Source organism: Mugil cephalus, chromosome 22, assembly GCF_022458985.1.
Source record: "Mugil cephalus isolate CIBA_MC_2020 chromosome 22, CIBA_Mcephalus_1.1, whole genome shotgun sequence".
In the NCBI taxonomy this organism is placed as follows: domain Eukaryota; kingdom Metazoa; phylum Chordata; class Actinopteri; order Mugiliformes; family Mugilidae; genus Mugil; species Mugil cephalus.
In genome coordinates, this window is record NC_061791.1 from 4,277,837 (window position 1) to 4,297,166 (window position 19,330).

The 19,330-nt window shown below is 40.6% G+C and overlaps 1 protein-coding gene across 5 annotated transcripts in view; it reads right to left on the reverse strand.

Moving 5' to 3' along the window:
* Positions 1–594: 594 nt before the first annotated feature.
* The window catches only part of syt1a (synaptotagmin Ia), a 191,750-nt gene continuing 173,014 nt past the window's right edge, over positions 595–19,330 (reverse strand). For all 5 annotated transcript variants that reach the window (XM_047575281.1, XM_047575285.1, XM_047575282.1 and 2 more), the window contains 2 exons: positions 8,046–8,179; positions 595–4,648 (listed from right to left, as the gene is read on the reverse strand). In XM_047575281.1, the coding sequence (XP_047431237.1) occupies positions 4,442–4,648; positions 8,046–8,179 (341 nt within the window). In that variant the 3' untranslated portion in view covers positions 595–4,441. The remainder of the gene's footprint in view (positions 4,649–8,045; positions 8,180–19,330) is intronic.

Sequence of the window (19,330 nt, forward strand, 5' to 3'; positions counted from 1 at the left end):
GAAGATGCCTAGAAGTTGAATTAAACTAAAGCAGAAGTTATATTTCACTTCATAAAAGTGTCAGTGGCAGATGATGAAACCTAATCTTGAATTGAGGTTTATGAGTCTTAACATTTATGAGCGTCATTTCCAGCAGCAGCAGCAGCAGCAGCAGCAGCCGCCTCACATCTATAAATCTACTGCGACTTCTCATCTGATTCAGCTGAGCATCACGTCGATGCCTCGTATCTTTAGTGGAGCACAAACTCTCGTCCTCATTGTCCGGCTCTGACACACATTAGTAAAAGTTCAGTAATAAAAATTGATCTGTGCTTTGGACAAAAATGGAAAAAAATAAAACATAATCCACTTTTTTGTTTTCCTTTTAATCATTGTCAGGCTCTCACACTGCTCCCTGACATCCTTTAGATGGCAGTAGTGGCCTATTTAAGAGGCTGCTGTGCACGATTCAAAAGAACAAACTTCATGATTAAAGCTGGAATTTGTCAAACACACAAAGAAGTTTCTTTTTCATGTCAGATCAGCACCGACGCCACAGTGCTCTCACCGAACCAACCTTAAACGTGACGCAGAAAAACATGGCAGGCTTCTGTATCAACAGGAAATAAAACATTTTTATTGATCATTTGTGTATATGAAGTTATATAACAACAGTCAGAAAACTCCACGGAGTGAATCACTACACAAAGTGAAACGAAACTGTAAAACACCTCATCAAAAATGAAGGTATACACAGCAAATATAGCCGGCAGCGGCTCGCCCCCGTCGCCGCGAGCGATATGGCAGGAAAAAACACCCCAAACAGTTTCTACGAGATCACAGAGGAAAGTTCCACACACAAAAATACTCAAGCAGGCAGTTGATATACACAAAGGCAACTAGGATCTTTCTACAGCATCAGATTCTAATACTTTACACAGCTTCGCTTTTTTTTGAAAGGTCAGTGTGGCTTTTTCGTCAGGTGTCACTGGAGAGAATCTTGTCACACAGAGAGCTTGGTGTTGGTTTGTCACAAAAGGAGGGAAACAAAACAAAATAAATAAAAATAAATTGGGGGGGTTTGATTATTTTGATTATGCGTGCACACTTTGGTAGGAAAACCGTAATAAGAGCAGCATCGCGCTGCAGTGCAGGTAATGGCTTTTTCTTTTTGCTTTTGCAGTTTTTTTCTGATGGATTCTGCAATGCTGCCCGTTACTGAGTTCCCTGATTTACACACTTATAATTATTATTATTATCATAATTTGATCCTTGCGTTACTACTCGTATTTACTCATATATCTGTACGAGCCTGTACTTTATATACTCGTTTAAATCTGAAGCTGTACTCATGGATCTACACATGTGAGACACGTCAGATGAAAGGAAGAGGGACGGTTTTAAAGTAGAGTCAGTGATTTCGTTTTTTTTTTTTTTTTTGGATCAGACGAGGGGAGACAGTTGAAAAAATATTAACAAAATGACTATATATCCTTATTTTTTGTTTTGTTTTTACAACAAAAAGTGCAAAGTACATCTATAATCTCACGGTTAAAGTAATCTACACCAACACAGTCCGTTACTGTACATTCAGAGTTTTCAAATATAAAAGAGGGGTTTTACACAAAAAACAAACAAAAAAAAAATAATAATAATGAATGATGATAAATATGTGGATATTTGAATAATCATAATCATGTCAGAATATATTTATTCTAGATATACATTTTTTTGACATGATTATGTAAATATATATATGTACACATTTATTTCTTTTAACTTTTAGGGGGATGTTTAAACCTAGAATCTTGGTTTCAAACTACGACTCCCTGAAACTTGCGATGCTGGATCTGTGTGCAAGAAGAAAACGAACACAAACTCAAAAATAAAAAAGGGAGGGAACCCTAAACGGAGGGTGTCAAGCTGGATCTACGTGTGCTGTGTCCTAACCATCCGTCTGGACTGGATTCACCCTGTAGGGCTGTTGTTGTCGTTGTTGTTGTTGTTGTTGTTGTTAACACTATGGGATGAACATACAAGTATTGCACAGTGCTCAACAAAATGCTGTGTGAAGCGAACCCCGCTCGCGCTCAGATCAAACACCTGGTGGTGGTGGCGGTGTGAGGTGAGGGGGGGGGTTATTTTATTTCACCCTCTTTTCCTTTCTCCTTTCTCTTCCTTTCTTTCCTTTTGCGTGTAGAAGGGAAAATGGCAATAAACGCTACGACATCACTACGGAACAAACTGGTTTTTCGCTACCTACTGATAAGTCTACGTCTCTAAGCACACACGGCAGTCACAGTGATACACAAAGCAGTCCTCGGAGACTCCTATGGAATGACAAGTAGCTTTTTTCTTTCTTTTTTTTTGTTTTTGTTTTTGTTTTGTCATAATATCAACTACACAGTAACATTGAAAACATTTAGAAAGTCCTCCTGAAGCTAGCGTCGAGTATATGCAAGAGGTTCCTCCAAGATAAAGATGAACTTTTAATCCTCTTCTGATTGGACCCGTAGTAAAGGACGTGATGGACGAATCGCCTACGTAGACCATTAACTTTTACGGTTAGTTCGTTGCTCTCCCGGTGGAGTCCCCGTGCCAACGAGAAAACAAAACTCATGGAATTGCTGTCGGCTGAAACGTGATTTGTCATCATTGCTTCTTATCTTTTTTTTTTCTAATTAATCGAGCGGGACGATTTCCCATTCCCCCGCCCCCTCCTGCACCCCTGCAGCGTGTCCTGAAATGAAGTTTTGTAAAGAAAGCTAGTTCAAAGACATCCAGTGCAAAAACAGCAGCCACATAAAAAGTTAAGATTGGCAGTAAAACATGGCTAGCTCTATTGTCACTGTGAGAAGGCAACGCAAAGCAAAGACTGCGATTCAGGGCACCACTGCAGCCGAAGACATTGTTCCCGATAAACCAAAGCTACAACCACTGGCAAGTGGGAGTGTGCATGAAGAGAGGGCCTCTACACGAGTCGCCTCCCCCGGAAATGGCAGTGTTTAGAAACTCGCTTTCACCTCCGTCAATGTTACATTGACCCAAAGTTTAAACGTCTTTTGATTTTTTATTTCATTTTTTTTTAAATTTTTTTTTTCTCTCCTCTGATTCAAGGCAAGGGGATTGATTCAGAAGAGCGTCCCCTGGTGTCAGTAGATCTCCCCTTTGCCCCAGCCTTTTTAGTAAAGATTGTAAAAAAAATCATGCAGTTTACTAAAAAATAGTCAAGATGCTGAATTGCTCTAAAAAATAGTCCTCTTAAAACCAGAGCCGCGACTCCTTTTTTTCTGTTTTTTGTTTTTTTAAACTCCGGCCGATTTGCTTCCAAAAAACGACAAGGCTGTTTAAAGTAAGCGGTTAACAAAAAAAAAAAAATCTTGTTAAAACGAGTTTAAGGACACGATGGCTACAGCTTGGTGCTTTTATTAGTTTGGGGTTGTTTTTTTTTTTTGTTGGTTTTTTTTTGTTCATTTTGGAGGCAAGGTTTTCCATTTATTCATTCATTTATTTTAGTTTTCGGAAAAGAAAAGGAGCCAGTAGAAGTGGACAGAGGCCAGTAAGAGGAGGACCTATTTCACTTAACTCGCCAAATATGGAGAAATGAAACGCTAACGCTAATGTTTCTGCGTCAAGCTAAACACATAGGTCCTCTGATTGAGAAATAAGTACAAAAAGTCGTAAGAAATCATGTGCTTGTATAATTTCCAGCAGCATAATTATTATTATTAGTCGTATTTTTTCCCCCACAGAACCATAGTAGTTAATGGCCTTATGTTTTGGTGGTTTTGTGTGAATATATATTCATCTGTTAGTCTTTCCTGCGATGATCCCTCTCTGAACTTAAAGCCAGACATTTACAACGTGAATATATTTCCACTAGTGTCTTGCGGGTTGGAAATCGTTAGTTTTCTTTTCTGGAATGCAATAAGGTAATAAGGTAGAATTTTTAAATCCTGGGATATATAATATTGGCTTTCCTCTATATCTGCATTTACATAATTTAAAATAGAACATCTTATTAAAAACATCGAGATATACACAGATTAGGAAACGGGTAACAACATACAAACACATAAACTAGAAATCATTTTTGTCTGCATACTTATATATACAACTCGTGGTACAATAAATTCTTTCAGTCATGCGCTATCTATACAGATCATATTGCTTAAAAGAAGGGGGCTTTTGGTCGGGGGGCCGTTGAGGGGCTTGTGGATGGAAATGAAAGACTCAGAGAGGAACTAAAAAATAAATAAAAGCAGAACCTGATCGAAGAAGAAGAAGAAGAACGGGAACACGTAGGACTGTGTGTGAAATTAGGAGCGCTAAAGCCGAGGGAGACTGGGTAAAAGGGAGTTGGGGGGTTGGGGGGGTTTACATGGATGGACCCATATATCACTGAGGTATTTACACATACTGGCTAAAGAGTACTACAAGGCAGGTACTGAAAGGGCCCTGCCTATTTCTTGGTGGAGAGCTGAGCGTCCACCTCCTCCTCGGGCTTCAGGACGTGCCACTGGGCGATGGGTCTCCTGGGGTTGGCCAGCATGTCGGACCAGTGGCGCAGCTCCGTCCCCGAGCTGTTGAGGCCCACAAAGACCTTGCCGATGGCATCGTTCTTGCCGATCTTGTCATAGTCCAGAACAGTTATAACAACTTGCACTTTCTGCAGAAGGGGGGAAAAGAGGAGGAAGAAGAGGGGAGCAAACAGGTAAATGGAGGTGTCGTCTGCATAGGGACTCACTACCTACTATATGTGTATTTTATTAAACTCAGCCTAATGCAAGTTATAAATATACATTATTATTATCATTTTGCATTCAATATTAAGCTGTTAAACATGTGCTACAGTAGAGTGGCGGTTACATTGTCTGCATCCATTTATCCTTTTATCTTTTTACGAAAATATGTTGGATTCATGTTATTGTGTATTTAAAGAAATTTAAATTTGTGGAGGAAAATTAAAAAACAATATTTGAAAAATGTCTAATCAACCAAAGATTTTGCGACACCCCCACCCGTTTAGCGTTTATCCCTCTGGTCGGTTCAGTTTTGGCCGGTTTGAACACAGTAATCGCACTCAGCTACCGAACAAATAAACCGAGGTGTTAGAGTCAATAGGACTACCTCATAACTACATAACCAAGCAGCTTACCTCATGTGTCTTTAGAAGAAAGAAATTACAGCCAATCACTAAACTGTTTGCGCTTTGTCTCGATTGCTTTAATCTAATTTTAATGCAACACTTACACCCTGAACCATAATAATAATTATAATACAGACGAGAAATCAGCTTTATTTCAGGTTTCCTTTATACGTTTTTAGTTTCGTTTAGTAAAAAAAAATTGCAGCTTTGGTTGAAATATATACTTTTGTCTCAGAAAGCAAACTGCGCTGCTGTATTAAGTGGAAGTCTCAGCTGGATCCCTCCTGAAAGTCAAGACAAAAACATGTTTAACTTTAAAATCACCTGTTTAAATGAACCAGGAACTCATTTTCCACCACACAGTCACACAGTCGGCTTCGATGGTCTCATATATACTGTATTTATAATAATTTATCATATTTATGTTTTTGTCCTATGATCAGTGTCTCATCCATCTATGAATCAAAACAAAAGTCTTGAAGGTGAGAGAAGCTGAGAACGATTATTTCTGTGAATATGTACAGAAACATGTTCCTTTCTTTAAATAGTAGCGTACAGAGCAGGGGACGAGGCGATCCCTCAGACGCTAGTGTTGACTAACAGTTACCGACATTCAGACCAGACCTCGGTTATTTTTCTGAGCCAAACTCAGCAGCAACGTTTGATTACTCAGAGGCCGAGGACTCAGCCTCGGCGTGTTGTGTTTATTCAAAGGCGACGCTGCAAAGAGGAGTCGACCTCGGGAGTCGATCCCTGGCAGGGACTATGAATTAACGCACAAAGTGTTGTGATTAGGTTTCGATCCACCGGCACGCTGAGACAGAGCCACCTGCATGAGCTCACAGCCCCTGTTCTAAAAGATCCTGCCTAATAAGCCGTGTAATGAAGCGCTCATCGTGGCCAGTGTGGGTGAGCTGGTTCTTAAAGGGACGGTTCACCTTCAAAACTGCATTTACGTCTGTTTAGCATCTGCAGGTACGGCTCAGGTTACCAAATGTGTTCCACAAGATTAGGAACACAGTTCAATATGCTACTCAACACGCTAAATAAAATAAAATCTTCAGCTGTGTTCTTCATCCAGAAACATTTACTCAAATCTAAAGCCACATTTTGTGCTAACTCTTGAGCCTTAGAAGTGTTGACCTGCTTCCAGTCTTCATGCTAATTTATGCTAACCACACGCTAAATTAACTAATTAATTTCAAAATAATGCTGACTTTTTTTCTTAAACATCTATATTTTAAATAGAGAGTCCACGGAGGTGCTGCAGGGGAGGTCACAAAGTCTTTGGTTGATTAGACATTTTTTATATATATATTTATTTCCCCTCACAAATTTAATCTATTTTAATTACACATTAACATGAATGTAACATTTTTTAGTAAAGGAATAGCTTAATATTGAATGGAAATGATGATAATAATGTATAATTAAAAAACAGCACTAGAACACATTTAATTTCTCCATTAGTTTGGGTCCTTGGCTTTAAAAACGTTGAAGACTCATCTTTTAAATATTTATTTTGAGGAAAAAACTGGTAAGAAACACTCTTTAAAGTCATGATTCTATTATTTTATGTTAACTGAACAGTAAAGCTGCATAAACTAAGTGGTATACATTTAAGTTTTCATGACACAGCTAAATATATAGACTCCAAAAAGCTAAGATTCTATAAGTAAACAATGTAGATGGATCAGCATCAGTCAGTCACTAACTAACCTTCTGTTAATGTTACGAACTGGAATAATTACTGTTTGCAATTCCCACGCAATCTCGGAGACAATTAAAATATTTCGATTAGTACCTCAACAAGTCCCAGGGTCAAGATAAACTCAAATCCAGTGGCTAATTTGCAGCTTTCTAGTGTAATTAGCTGTAAATGTTAAAAAACAAAACAAACGAGGCTTAAAAAAAAATTAACAAATTAAACAGTTTTCCCTGAAACAGCAGACAAACCAGCGTGTAATTAAAAGTCAGCACAGCTCTGAGCGTCTTCATTTAACATCAGACGCAAAATCAGCCAGAGGCCTAAAGAGTCGTCAGGATGTTTGAACGGTTCATTAGTTTAACATTTACACCAGGCTCTTTGGTCGCCAGCGTTCCGATGACTCGTCACAGTCAAATTAGGTCTTTAAAGTATATTTAATGCTCTTATGGCTTCTCGTGAGCGTTCAATAAACCCGATCAATGACCACTTCATGATTCGATCCATTATTTAATGATCAACCGTCCTTGCTGGTGATAAACATGTAGATTTAGTTGAACGTTAAGGCATCTGCAGCATTAAATAAGGGCTCCATGTGGAAGGGATTGATCGGGATCTGCCCTGTTTAAATTGATTCCGAGGCTCATGGTACCAAACCTGTGTTTTGTGAGCTGTGACAGGCCTAATCAATTTGCCTCAATTACTGTCTTGCCTGAGGAGATAATCTTGTTTGCTTCTATTCCTTTCCTGGCACCGTTTCTGCATTCTTTATCTTCATAATTCTTTGAGATAAAGACTTGTTCTTTACGTATCTTGAATCGCTTCTAAAGCTTTGGTTAAAGCATCTCATACTGTGACTACTGCTGCATGTACTGGACCTAGATCATCTTAGTGATTGTGTGCAGAGTAATGATCGTAAGACATGCTACAAATAGCACGGAGATACGTGCTACGTGCAATAGCAAAGTGCGGAGAGTCACATCCGCTCAGCAACTGCCTTGTCAAATTGAAAAAACACGAGGCCGATTTAAACTGAAGTGCCTTTGATTGTATTGTTATGATGAAAAGCCTCTAAAGTGATTATTTGGTAAATGAGCTCCCACTTATCAGTTGCTTATATGTGACCCAATGTTTGCTTCTGGTTTGTGTCCCTACAATGCAGCAGCAACGTTTTCTCTTTCAGATTGTAGGAAAAAGCTTGTAAAAATGTACCTGGATTTGTTCGAACGGGACTTCAAAGCTAAAGGACTCGTTGTAGTAAGGGTTCAGGGTGTTCTTCTTGATTGTCGTCTTCTTCTTCTTCAGCCTCTTGCCGTTCTGCATCAGGTGGATCTTCACATATGGATCTGCAAGAAGAAGAAGAAGAAGAAAACGATTGAAGGTGATGAAGCAGTACTTTGATCCACTTCGGGGACTGTGGAACAAGCTTTCAATACAGTCAAAGAACAAACAAAAAAAAAAAGTCAAATATTCTTGCAGCCATGTGACCACAAGAGACCACTGACACAAAGCTTTGAGTAGTAGCAATGCTGGAAAAATGTTATGAGTTGCAAAATAGGTGGAAACCAAGAGGAACTATTGCCAACCTGGTTCCTACCACCAAATTCAATTGGTGTTGATGGCATTTACTTTTCCAATGCAGAGCTAGTCTTGTCTGGACAGTAGCAATATTTTTTATGTTCTGTTTTTAATTCACTCACTTGGGGTAGGAAATACACCCAAAGGGTCAACCAGAACCTGGAACATCCACTAGCGACCAACTGTCAGCTACAAAGTGATAAGCCGCTTCATGTACTATAAAGATATATAGGTGGCAACTAGCAAAAGTTTTCCACTTCCTTGTTGAGGTATCTGGAGGCTGGAGGCTGCATATTCTTGCAGCCATGCAGCCACAAGAGACCACTGACAAAAAACGGAGAGTTCTAGCAATGATAGGAAAATGTTAGGTGTTTCAAAATAGGCAGAAACCAATGAGAACTACCGTCAACTTTGGTTCCTACCACTAAATCCACCATGGAGTGTTGGGTGAATCCACATGGAGCAGCGTTGGCGACGTTTGCTTTTCTAATGCAGAGCTAGTCTTGTCTGTACAGTAGCAATATTTTTATGTTCCGTTTGATCCACTTTGAACTGTTTGAGGTGGGAAACACACCCAAAAATATACCCAGCAACCAAATGTTTTCCACTTCCTTGTCAAGTATCCGGAAGCTTCCCAGATCTTTGCTCCACGTTGGGGGCTGTGGATCAGGCTTTCAGTAAGGGTGGGAAAAAATATCGATATGGCAATATATCACGATAGTAGCAAACTGATCTGAGAGGTCAACACTCTTTATACGTGTGAGGTCATTGACTGATTATATGATCGCTAGTGTGGAGACACATTTCCACTGAGCTTCTGACACCTTGTAAGCAGTGAAGACTGCCATGCTACCGTAGCACCACTCTTTTTCTTCCCACACAGTATTGATTTTTATATCGATTTTAAAAGAAAAAGTCATGTTTTGGGTCAATCATGAACGACTTCTTCAACTCCGCTCTGCAAGGTGTTGCTGTAGCGCCACCTTGCTGCGTGGCGTTTCCTCCGGTGGTGAACAAAGCAGTCAAAGAAGTGGACAGGCAACTAGCAGGCGGCGGCGGCAAAACTTGAAATGGAAACTCAAAATTTAAAGCTGACGTTTGGAGGCACTTTGGCTTTCAAATGGAGAGAGAGAGGAACTAACAATCTGGACAAAGAGTACACAGTTTGCAAATCGTGTTTTGACATTTAAGTGGCAAGAAACTTGATCCACTTTTTGTAATACATTGCAATAAATTGGAAATGGATAATCTGAATTGTTTGAATTTGTCTCAATGAATTATCACTGGTGTGATCGGATGTACATATACTGTATACAACTTTTATTTAAAATTTCTCAGTGAACTATGTGTAATATTGCAATATATCGCAATAATGTATCGTGACTCAAGTATCATGATACGTATCGTGAAGTCTTTGCCATTACCCATCTCTACTTTCAATACCGATATTCACAAATTCTTACAACGAAGAAGCCACAGGAGACCAGTGAATGCTGATTAAAATCTGTGAGTTGGAGCAATGGTAGGAAAACCTTACGTGATTTGAATGGAGCTTCTCTGTTTGTTGGGAGGTGGGAGGAAGACTCAAAGGGCCAACCAAAGCCTTGAACGTCCACCAGCGGCCAACTGTGATGGGCCACTTTATATGCAGATGAGCCTTAACTTAATGAAGCTGATTTAGTAAATGAATAAAATAGTGAGAGCCCAAAAGGAGAGCTGAAAGACACTAAACGCACGCAGTCATTCTGAATACGATGAATACAAATGGCAGACTAATGGGCGAGGGGCTGCAGTAGTTAGGAAACATGGCCATCAGAGTCCTGAGTGTTTACATCAGTCAGTTAACCTTCCCCATTAGAGAGCCTCATTGTCATCTGTCCGAATGCCACCTCGAGAGCCACTTAAGTGGCCTGTCTTCGCTCGGCCTCATCCACTCTCTGGCAATCAGGTAGAACGCGCGTGTGTGAAAACAGCGAACCACCCATCGCTTTCATTTATGTGACGTGATGCCACTCCTCCTGATATGTTTACGTTCGTTAAATTACAATCAAAGCCAGATTGGAGGAGGGGTAAAACCGGTGAGGAGGCGGGAGGCAATCACGTTTTCGTTTTTTTTTTTTAAATTGCAAAATAAATACCGTGTGTTTTGGACCTAAATTGACACAATAAAGGGACCGTGTGAGGCAGAGTCATTTGCACATTCACAGAGATCCTAATGAGTCCAAGCTATGGGCAGCCGAAGAATTTAATAAGCTCCGCTGTAATTTCGGAGGCACATAAAAGATGAACAAGTATTCAGTAATTACTGTGATTCCAAGAATATGTACTCGACCGGTCCATTCATTTTTTTTTTTTCGTCTCTACATTCAGGCCATTCCTGCAATCAGGTCATCCCTATTCACTTGAGAAGAGAGAAATGCAAGGTATTATAGTCATTAAAGGGAAATGGGCATCAGGAGAATTAACAATAACACACAGAGCCAGGTTTCGGCTTGTTGGTGCATTGGGTCATTGGTGTGGTTTTTCCAAGAATCTGACAAAGCAGGTGAAATAGGTAATCGTATAATTGTGTAATTGTGTAGTAGTTGTGCTTCTAGTACACTTTACACCTGCATATGTGCAACAAAGATGTGAAAATGACAGTATTGCAACCTTACTCTGTCTAAACATCATGTCTGGGCGGGATTATGTTACCTGGAAGCATCTAAATCCAAGATGTAGTTCCTATAACGTTCAGTAGAGGACTGTATTAAACCAGAAAACAATATAGTTAACGAGAAAGGGGGCTCTTTGAAATCATATGATCGATTCATCCAACCTTGTTCACTTTTCCAAAGTTGGGTTGTGGTGGCGACAAGCAAATATTTTCCACCTCCTCGCTTCCTTCCCAGGTCAGATTAATTTGAGAGTTTTTTTTTCATCTGGTCTAAGACATTTGCGTCAAAAGGGGCCAGTTGAGGAAGTTGTGGCATCTGGTTGGTGGTTTACCAAGCACGGTCAGCAAAGCTGGCCTGGGAATACCTTTGAACGCCTCATGAGGAACTAGGATGTGTTGTTGGAAGAGGGACATCTGGTCATTGCCTTCGGATAAGCAGACAGAAACAAAACACAGCAAAAACAAAACAAACAAAAAAAAATGTGTGTAATTAAAGCACTAATAAAGATAATTGAAGCCATACAGGACATGAGAGGACATGACAAAGACAAGGGAAAATGGTTCCATTATAATGTCCAGTAGCTATTACGTTCTTTACGGAACAAAACAAGCTTTAATTTTCATCCACTCATCCAAAGTGAGGTTGTGGTGGTGGCTAAGCTAAGCACGGCCTTCCAGATATCCTTCGTTCTAGCATTTTTTTCGAAGAATTGGTGCCAACTGAGGCTGTGAACCTGTAAAACACCTCCTTTGAAGGTTTACCTTTCCTCATGAGGAACTAGAATCCCATACATCTCTTCAAATATGCAGGGGAAAAAATAATAATAAAAAAAAGATATAAAAAAACTGTCTAATCAACCAAAGATTTTGCCGCCCCTGTTGGAGACCTACACGCTGATATATTCGCTTGTTCTGTTTTGCAACGAGAAAAATATTGAAATTCATGTTTAACGAGCCCATAAAGACGCTTAATGCTCACTTTTTTTCTCAACACTACACAAGTTACAGGAAAAAAAGTTATTAAAAAAGGCTTTTGTGTCGTTTATCATTTAAGACAACGCGCTGCCTGAGAAAAGACAAAAACAAATAACAATAATCTCAGAGATGCTAATGAGGCAGCCTCTAGCCCCGGGGCTCACCACATTCTCCTCGAACAACTGAACGTCGCAACCGCGCATGAATAAGTAGCAAGACTCTGTATCGGAGCTCGTAATTAGTTGTTGAGAAGCCACTTGCTCTGATAATCTGGATTTATCTCTGGATCCGGTGCGCACAGAGTCTTTGTTAATTCTTTGGGATCGTTGATGTGTGGGGGCTGCTTTGAAAAAGAAAAAAAAAAAAGAATCTGAGTTTTTAGTTGTGGGATTTCTAGCAACAGCAAATACTGAACAAGCTTTAGCTGCCTTAATCTTTTATCCAATTTAGAGACGGAGAAGAGGGGGATAAGGACGTGACTGGGGAACGGTGGACTCGTCCTGGGCAGCTGACATGAATATAGAGAGAAAAGAGCGCAAACAGAGTCAGAGGGAGGAAAGCAGCAGAATAAATAGATGACAGAGACGTGAGTGAAAAGGTAGCAGGCTCCTAATGGAGTGGGTGTCCATTATTACTCTCCTGCTGAGGAGAGCTGGAGTGCTGGGATGAGAAAAACAGTGAAGGAGGGCTGTGTGCATGTGCTGTCACTTTGTGCAGGAAATGAATATATCCAGCAGCATCTAAATGAGGAGCTGGGCCCAGTGTATCTCAAACAGCGGCATTAGGCCTTTATACGCCGGCTTTATCAATAACATCTCAAATGTGACGCCACGGGGCTTTGAGTTTAGCTCCAGCTCCTACAGACCCATTGGCAGTACTGTCACGTTTACGCCCTCAAATGATGAATGTTTTTCTGCTTATTTCAAACTAACCTTGAGTGGATTGAATTTTGTCTCATTAAGTTTGCAGACGTCTAAAGAGGCTCAAGGACAAACGCTGAGACAGTGCAGAAAAAATATCAGGAGCTGAGCTTCCAAAATAATGTTTCTGAAATATCGACGAAGTACAATTGAGCTTTGTTTGAACTGAATGGTGTTTTATGAATGAGCTGTAACTCTCATAAATTCTCATTACTTTGACATTTAACAATGAACTGGTCACATGACCCTCCGTCATCTCCAGTGGCACTTATTTTTAGTGCACTTTTGCAATAAAATTTTATATCGATATGAGTGTTTTAGCTTTAGGTATTTGAGAGGTTTTCCAAAGTGTACGCGTTTTTTTGAAATGTAAGCGTTCTCATCAACAGTTTTTTTATCGTGATAAAGTGATAAAGTAAAAAAAACTGCAGTTCCTCAGAGTTCCACTAGAGGCTGGCTCGACAAGTGAGTCAGTTTCCATAGACATACATGAAATCATAGATCATGTGTGTAGTCAATTTTTTATTTTATTTTTTTTAAATCTATGATAAAATGACAAAAAACTTAGATCTATATACTTTATCACTCAGCACTAACATGTTAGAGTCATTAGCAACAGCTTGCAACATTTGCAATTGTTGTTATTATTCAGCAGGAGTTTGCTAGCTGAGGTTTTTTTTTCTGTCTCTAATAATAGTGCAGGTTGTCAATCAACCACTGTCCACAGTTTATATTACAGCTGTTGTGCTGTTGTTAATGTTAAAGTGTGAGACTAATACTGCTTGTAAGCTAAACATTGGCTGAGAAGGACCACAGGCTAGCAGACTCCAGCAACTGGTTAGCACCTATAAAGCTCTGACCCTAGAACCGCCCCTATAAACATTGATTAATAAATTCTACAACTGTAAGGGTGTGTTCACCTATCTTCTCAGTGCTTACATTAGCTTGGAGTCAGGTGGGAGCGTCATGGTGCCAAGATGGTGACGCCCAGAGACACTACACTGAGCTTCAAAACCTATGAGTGTTTCTCATTCTGGAGGATGCAAAAACAAAGTTTCTTTTTTTTTTTGTTGAAATTAAGAATGCAGGCTCAACCTTGGACTTTTCACTTTGAGGGAGATGGACTTCAAATGAACTGGTCACGTAACCCCCTGCATCAACTCGGGTGAAGGGGAGATGCGCAAAAAGTGTTTTCATTGCACTTTTGCAATAAACTCCTGAAAAACCACCTCATGGAACCGTAAAAGTGTTTTAGCTTTAGATATTTGACAGATTTTTTGAAATGTTGGCATTTCCATTGCCAATTTATTTATTGCGATATTTAGGTTTTGCAAGCCGCGCGGTGCCAAGATGGCAACACACAGAGACGCCATACTGAGCTTCAAAACCTTCGAGTGTGTCTCATTCTGGGGGGAGCAAAAAATTAAATTGAAATGCAGGTTCGATCTTGGACTTTAAAGACTAAAGCACTATTTCACAAGTAAGAGAAGAAGCATTTGGGGAGAAGAGAGTGAGTCCTAGTAGTAAAAGAAATCAGCATTTTGGCTAGCTTAGCATTAATGGATCTATTTCTATTTAGCATAATATGTAATTCTACTTTGCATATTGTTGAGTTTGAACTTTCCCAAATCCAGTTAAGGTCAACACAGAATCCTAAATTGTATTAGCATCCACACAACTGGGATTTACGATATAACGGATGTGTTGAAGGAAGAATTTAAACCACTCAGAAAAATGGAACCTAGCCAGATATGCTAACGTGAAGCCATGGAAGCAACTGCTAACATCATTTGGTATTAATCCTGCTGGTCTAAAGTCTGCAAGCAGTTGTTTTGTAAACTAGCAGTATTCTCTGTCTTTGCATTAAGCTCCAACTGTGGTTAATAGTGACTCTTATATTGGTAACTGTGCTTGGAAAAAAAAATACAATGCAGCAGCTGAATGGGATTATGCCAGATAACCCTCTTTCAGGCTAAAAAAAAAAGAAAAAAAGAAGACACCTGTGGCGCCACATCACATCGCTCCTATCCAGACGCCCCTTATCTTCCCGGCCAGCAGATGAGAGTTTGGCATTATTGAGTTTTGGGAGGCTCGGCGTACCTCATATCCGGCCCATTTTTACCGTCTCATCCCAGACGGATGTAATCTCTCCCATTTTATGGACGAATGGCAGCGCTCGTGATGCAAGAGCGCCTCCTCTCATATGTGTACAGCCGCGCAGAGGCCTCGTGTTCGTCCTCGCTATCCCGAGGCTTTACTCAGCTGAGTCCTGGATCTTGGCCAGGGGTTTTATGAGGCGATGCTCTATCAGCGGTCCATACTTTCACCCCGGGAATCTAGACGCTGGTTTCTGGAGAAGCTCTGAGCCAAATCAGCTGCAGAGTTAAGTAGAGCTGTCTAATTTTAAAGTGGTTACTTACACTTTAAAATTAGCACCTCCGGCTGTGAATAATTGCCAGCTGTGATTATTTTGGATTATTTTGGCGAGGGGTAGTGCCAATCAAAGCTGAAGCTACTGAACTGTGATGCACAGATACACAAAAGACCAAACTGAACTTGTTTTTTGTTATAGTTCCTCAGATGTTTCTTCTTCGTGCAGTGTGTTGCCAAATGAACACCGATACAAGCGGTGGTAAATATAGCTGCCTGTCATCTTAGCTTTCCCCCCATCATTTTGGATTTGCCATGGTGGGTGGATCCAGGAGTGACTGTCGGCTCAGTTTTACACACTTTGGAGCAGCATAGAAACCCAGCTCTGGTGTGAAATGGTAAAGGAAAGAAAGCACTGTGCTGAACTTAGTAAAAGATCTTAGTAAAACAATACAACACTAAACATGTAGATGAAGTCTTAGCTAAAAATAAGAGTTCAAAAGAAAAGAACTTTCTCCTTAACCAAAGCAAAACACACTAATAAACAACACCCAAACATAAGTGTGTCTATAGAAAGAGAATCTAGCAAGTGTGACCAAAATAGTTTCTAAATGTAGACAAACCTGGTGCTTAACAGCTAAACACAATTTATTGGTTCGTTCCATTTACCTCGGAGGGTGGAATTCGGCAATCCAACTTCTGAGTACAACCAACTTTAACAGATTTGTGGTGCGTTCCATTTGTACTCAGAAGTCGGAATTTCCGAGTTGGAATTTTCAACTGGAACGTCCCCCGAAGTCGGATTTTCTACTCAGAAAGTCGTAAAATCCTCACTACCCCCAAGTTGAGTTACCAAGATGGCCGCCCCGTGTCCAAACAGTAATTAGAAGCTCCTGTAATATTCATTTTTTTTGTTTTTGTTGGATTAAATCGGTTGTACAGACAGTATTTTTCCACATACATATGTTGAAATGCTGTTACAGCGTATTGTAAGTTTTTCATGTGTTATATGGGAACTATGAGCCCATGATGCGCTAACAGCAGCTAACAACAACAGCCTGGTAAAACCAAAACAGTGCGGAACAACTTTTCTACATTCACATTAAACAATTAAAACTTTTGAATATGTTTAGAAATGTCTGCCTTGTGTGGTCTTGTAGATTTCATCACTGTAAATAATTACAACTCCTAAAACTGTTTCAAGTTATCTCTTCCAATCACAATTTGTGTAGCTTAAATAGCCTAAATTTAGTTTAACATTATAGCAATAATATCGAGATTTATTTTTTTTAAATTCACTCTGCACACAAAAAAAGTTGTGTTATATGTGGACAAGGCAAGCGCTTTCATGGAGGCGGCCATCTTGTTTTTTTCTGAATCCTGTAACTGGAACGCTGATAACTCAGGTGTGACTTCATTCCCAGTGCTGAATTCCACCCTGCGAGGTAAATGGAACGCACCATTGGTTCTGAAGGGGAGTTTCCAGTTGCCCCAGAGTGTTGCCAGTACAGCTTTTAAAAGGGAACCTTGACCAATCAATCGTTCCCAGGACGTGGCAGTCAGTCGGCTGCACCAGTGGCCATCGCAGCTGTTTGGGACGTTCTGTTCTGCACAATGAGAATCTTTTCCAGCTTTAATTTTTGCGTGTATTGAGGTAAATTCTGCCGGTTTTGCATTCCCTAATCACCTTCAAAATCGCTCCTATTCATCATCTTAATGATCCCTCCCTAGCGCCGCCTCACCTACACGGAGAAAACCTCTGAGTCCGACCAACCGGAGGAAGGAGCAAAACAAATAAACTCTCCAGCCGAGATGCTTGATAGTGAGCCGGAGCACCAGGTCGGGGCAGTGCAGCTTCATTACCGCCGACACGGCGCACCGTGCGCTTTGATAGCCTCCCCCACTGTTGGCCATTACCTGGTTATGTTCCGCCTCACAGAACCTCTGGGACGTCTTAAGAGGCACAAAGAGCGAAAAGAGACAAAACGCTCCACACCTCCATAAACCCACGTTCTTTAACTGAGTTTCCAGAAAACACTTACCCTTTGTGTTCGCTTCAGTTTCTGAGTCTGACTCAACTTTGATGCCAGGGCACGAGTACAGTAGCTACGAAACACAGTAAAAGGCACCAACATAATCAGACAATGAGATCGTTTTTCACTCTCCCACTGCACTAAAGAAAATAATACACCAGTGGGAGGCTGAGAGAGGGATGATTTAGCCTGCTGATTCAACTTTTATAAATCGCTTTCTCGCCTTGAGCTTGTTTTGCTCAAAAAGAGACGCCCACTGCGCTTTCACCATTCTTTGAAATCTGATTGCCTGCAACTTTACATAAAGTAGCTGTACGTTATGGGGCCGGCTAAAGCAGAGATGGAGAGAGAGAGAGAGAGAGAGGGGGGAGTATGTTGTCTGTAATGAGGCTGGGATTATTTTAAGACGACAGCTAAAGAACATGGTGCTCGGGAGCGTCACCGCAGTTAAGTAGCGGCAATCCAAGGGAGCGGCTAAATTTGCTTTCGGATTTTCTTTTTTTTTTTAAGTTTGTTTCCGTAAGAACGGCAGCGTGAAGGTAGAGTCGGGGGACGTTTGGTGAGGAGCGAATCAAAAGAATTATTTCTGATTATACATTGGTTAATGATAATTCCCACATCTTCGTCCGCGAGCCATAATTAGGCACGGTAAACAGGATGACAATAGAGGAGAAGGCTGATCCCAGGCCATCAATTACTTGTCCTCCTCCTTAAGCTCCGGCTGAGCCGCCCTGTGGATGGAGGCTAATTATTGTTATTAGAGACCTGCCCATTATTTCATCCATCTGCTGCACATTTAAGCCCGCGCTCAGACCGTTAGCAGGTTCGCCGCTAACAAAAAACAACAACAACAACAAAAAAAAAAAATCAAAACTTAAACTGCAATTTAGAGTATATTCTGGTTGTATGTAATTAGGAACATGCAGCGTGCTATTACTGCATGCTAACAGCTCACGCCGGAAAGACTCATGCACACACACGCGCTCCAGTTTAGACGTGACGTGAGGTGTCAAACTCAGATTAAAGTGGCCTTCAAAGGGAACATATTCACACATTTCACACACTGGCCGGTCGATGAGTCTGACAGCTCTTAAAGTTGACAATCACGCAATGGTAATGTGCACAGGTGAGAGCTAATGCGCTGTATCGTAAAATGGCAGCAGGGTTTTTTTTTTGGCTGCTGGTCTGACGGATGAAAGGGAGCTTTTAATGTGCACCGTGTTACTGTACTGCAGGTTGTTTTGGCTGATATAAAGAGGCCGGGCTGTCAAGCAGAAAGCAAGTGGACCCAGGTGTATGGTAATTGCGGCCCGAAAAGAGTCATGGAGGGAGGAGGGAGGAGGGAGGAGGGCGGCGCACGGCAGGGAATTTTAAAACGAAAGCACGGTAGAAAGTCAAAGGGGAGGTGAGGCGAGGGGAAGGGCTCATTGTGTGATTTACGATGAGACGATGCGATCAAAGCGAGATACTGCTCCAGAATGAGGAGAACAACGCAGGTTGATGTTTTTATTTTTTATCCTGCATTTGTTTGGGAATATTTGTGAAGAGGGCACCTCAACAAAACAAAGTCACGCTGTTTCTTTACAGGTCCATCAGGTTATCAGGGGCGCAACATCTTTGGTTGATTAGACATTTTTTATATATATTATTTGTTTAGTTTCCCCCGATAAATTTAAATTTCATTGAATACAAAGTAACATGAATCCAACATATTTTAGTAAATAAGGACAAGGGATAGCCTAATAATAAAAGCTAAAGTGTCCACTAACTATGCTGCAATAAAACTTAAAGTTTAATGTCACTATATGAGGACGGAGGGTCTCAAGAGATTAATATTCAACTTTCTGAATTTTTGCTGGAGCCTTTCTTTGGTCACCAAAGCTCTAAACTACACAATGACATGATAATGCTCAATTCAGGGCTGAAATGTCAGGCTTCACGATCAGGCGTAACATTATGACCACC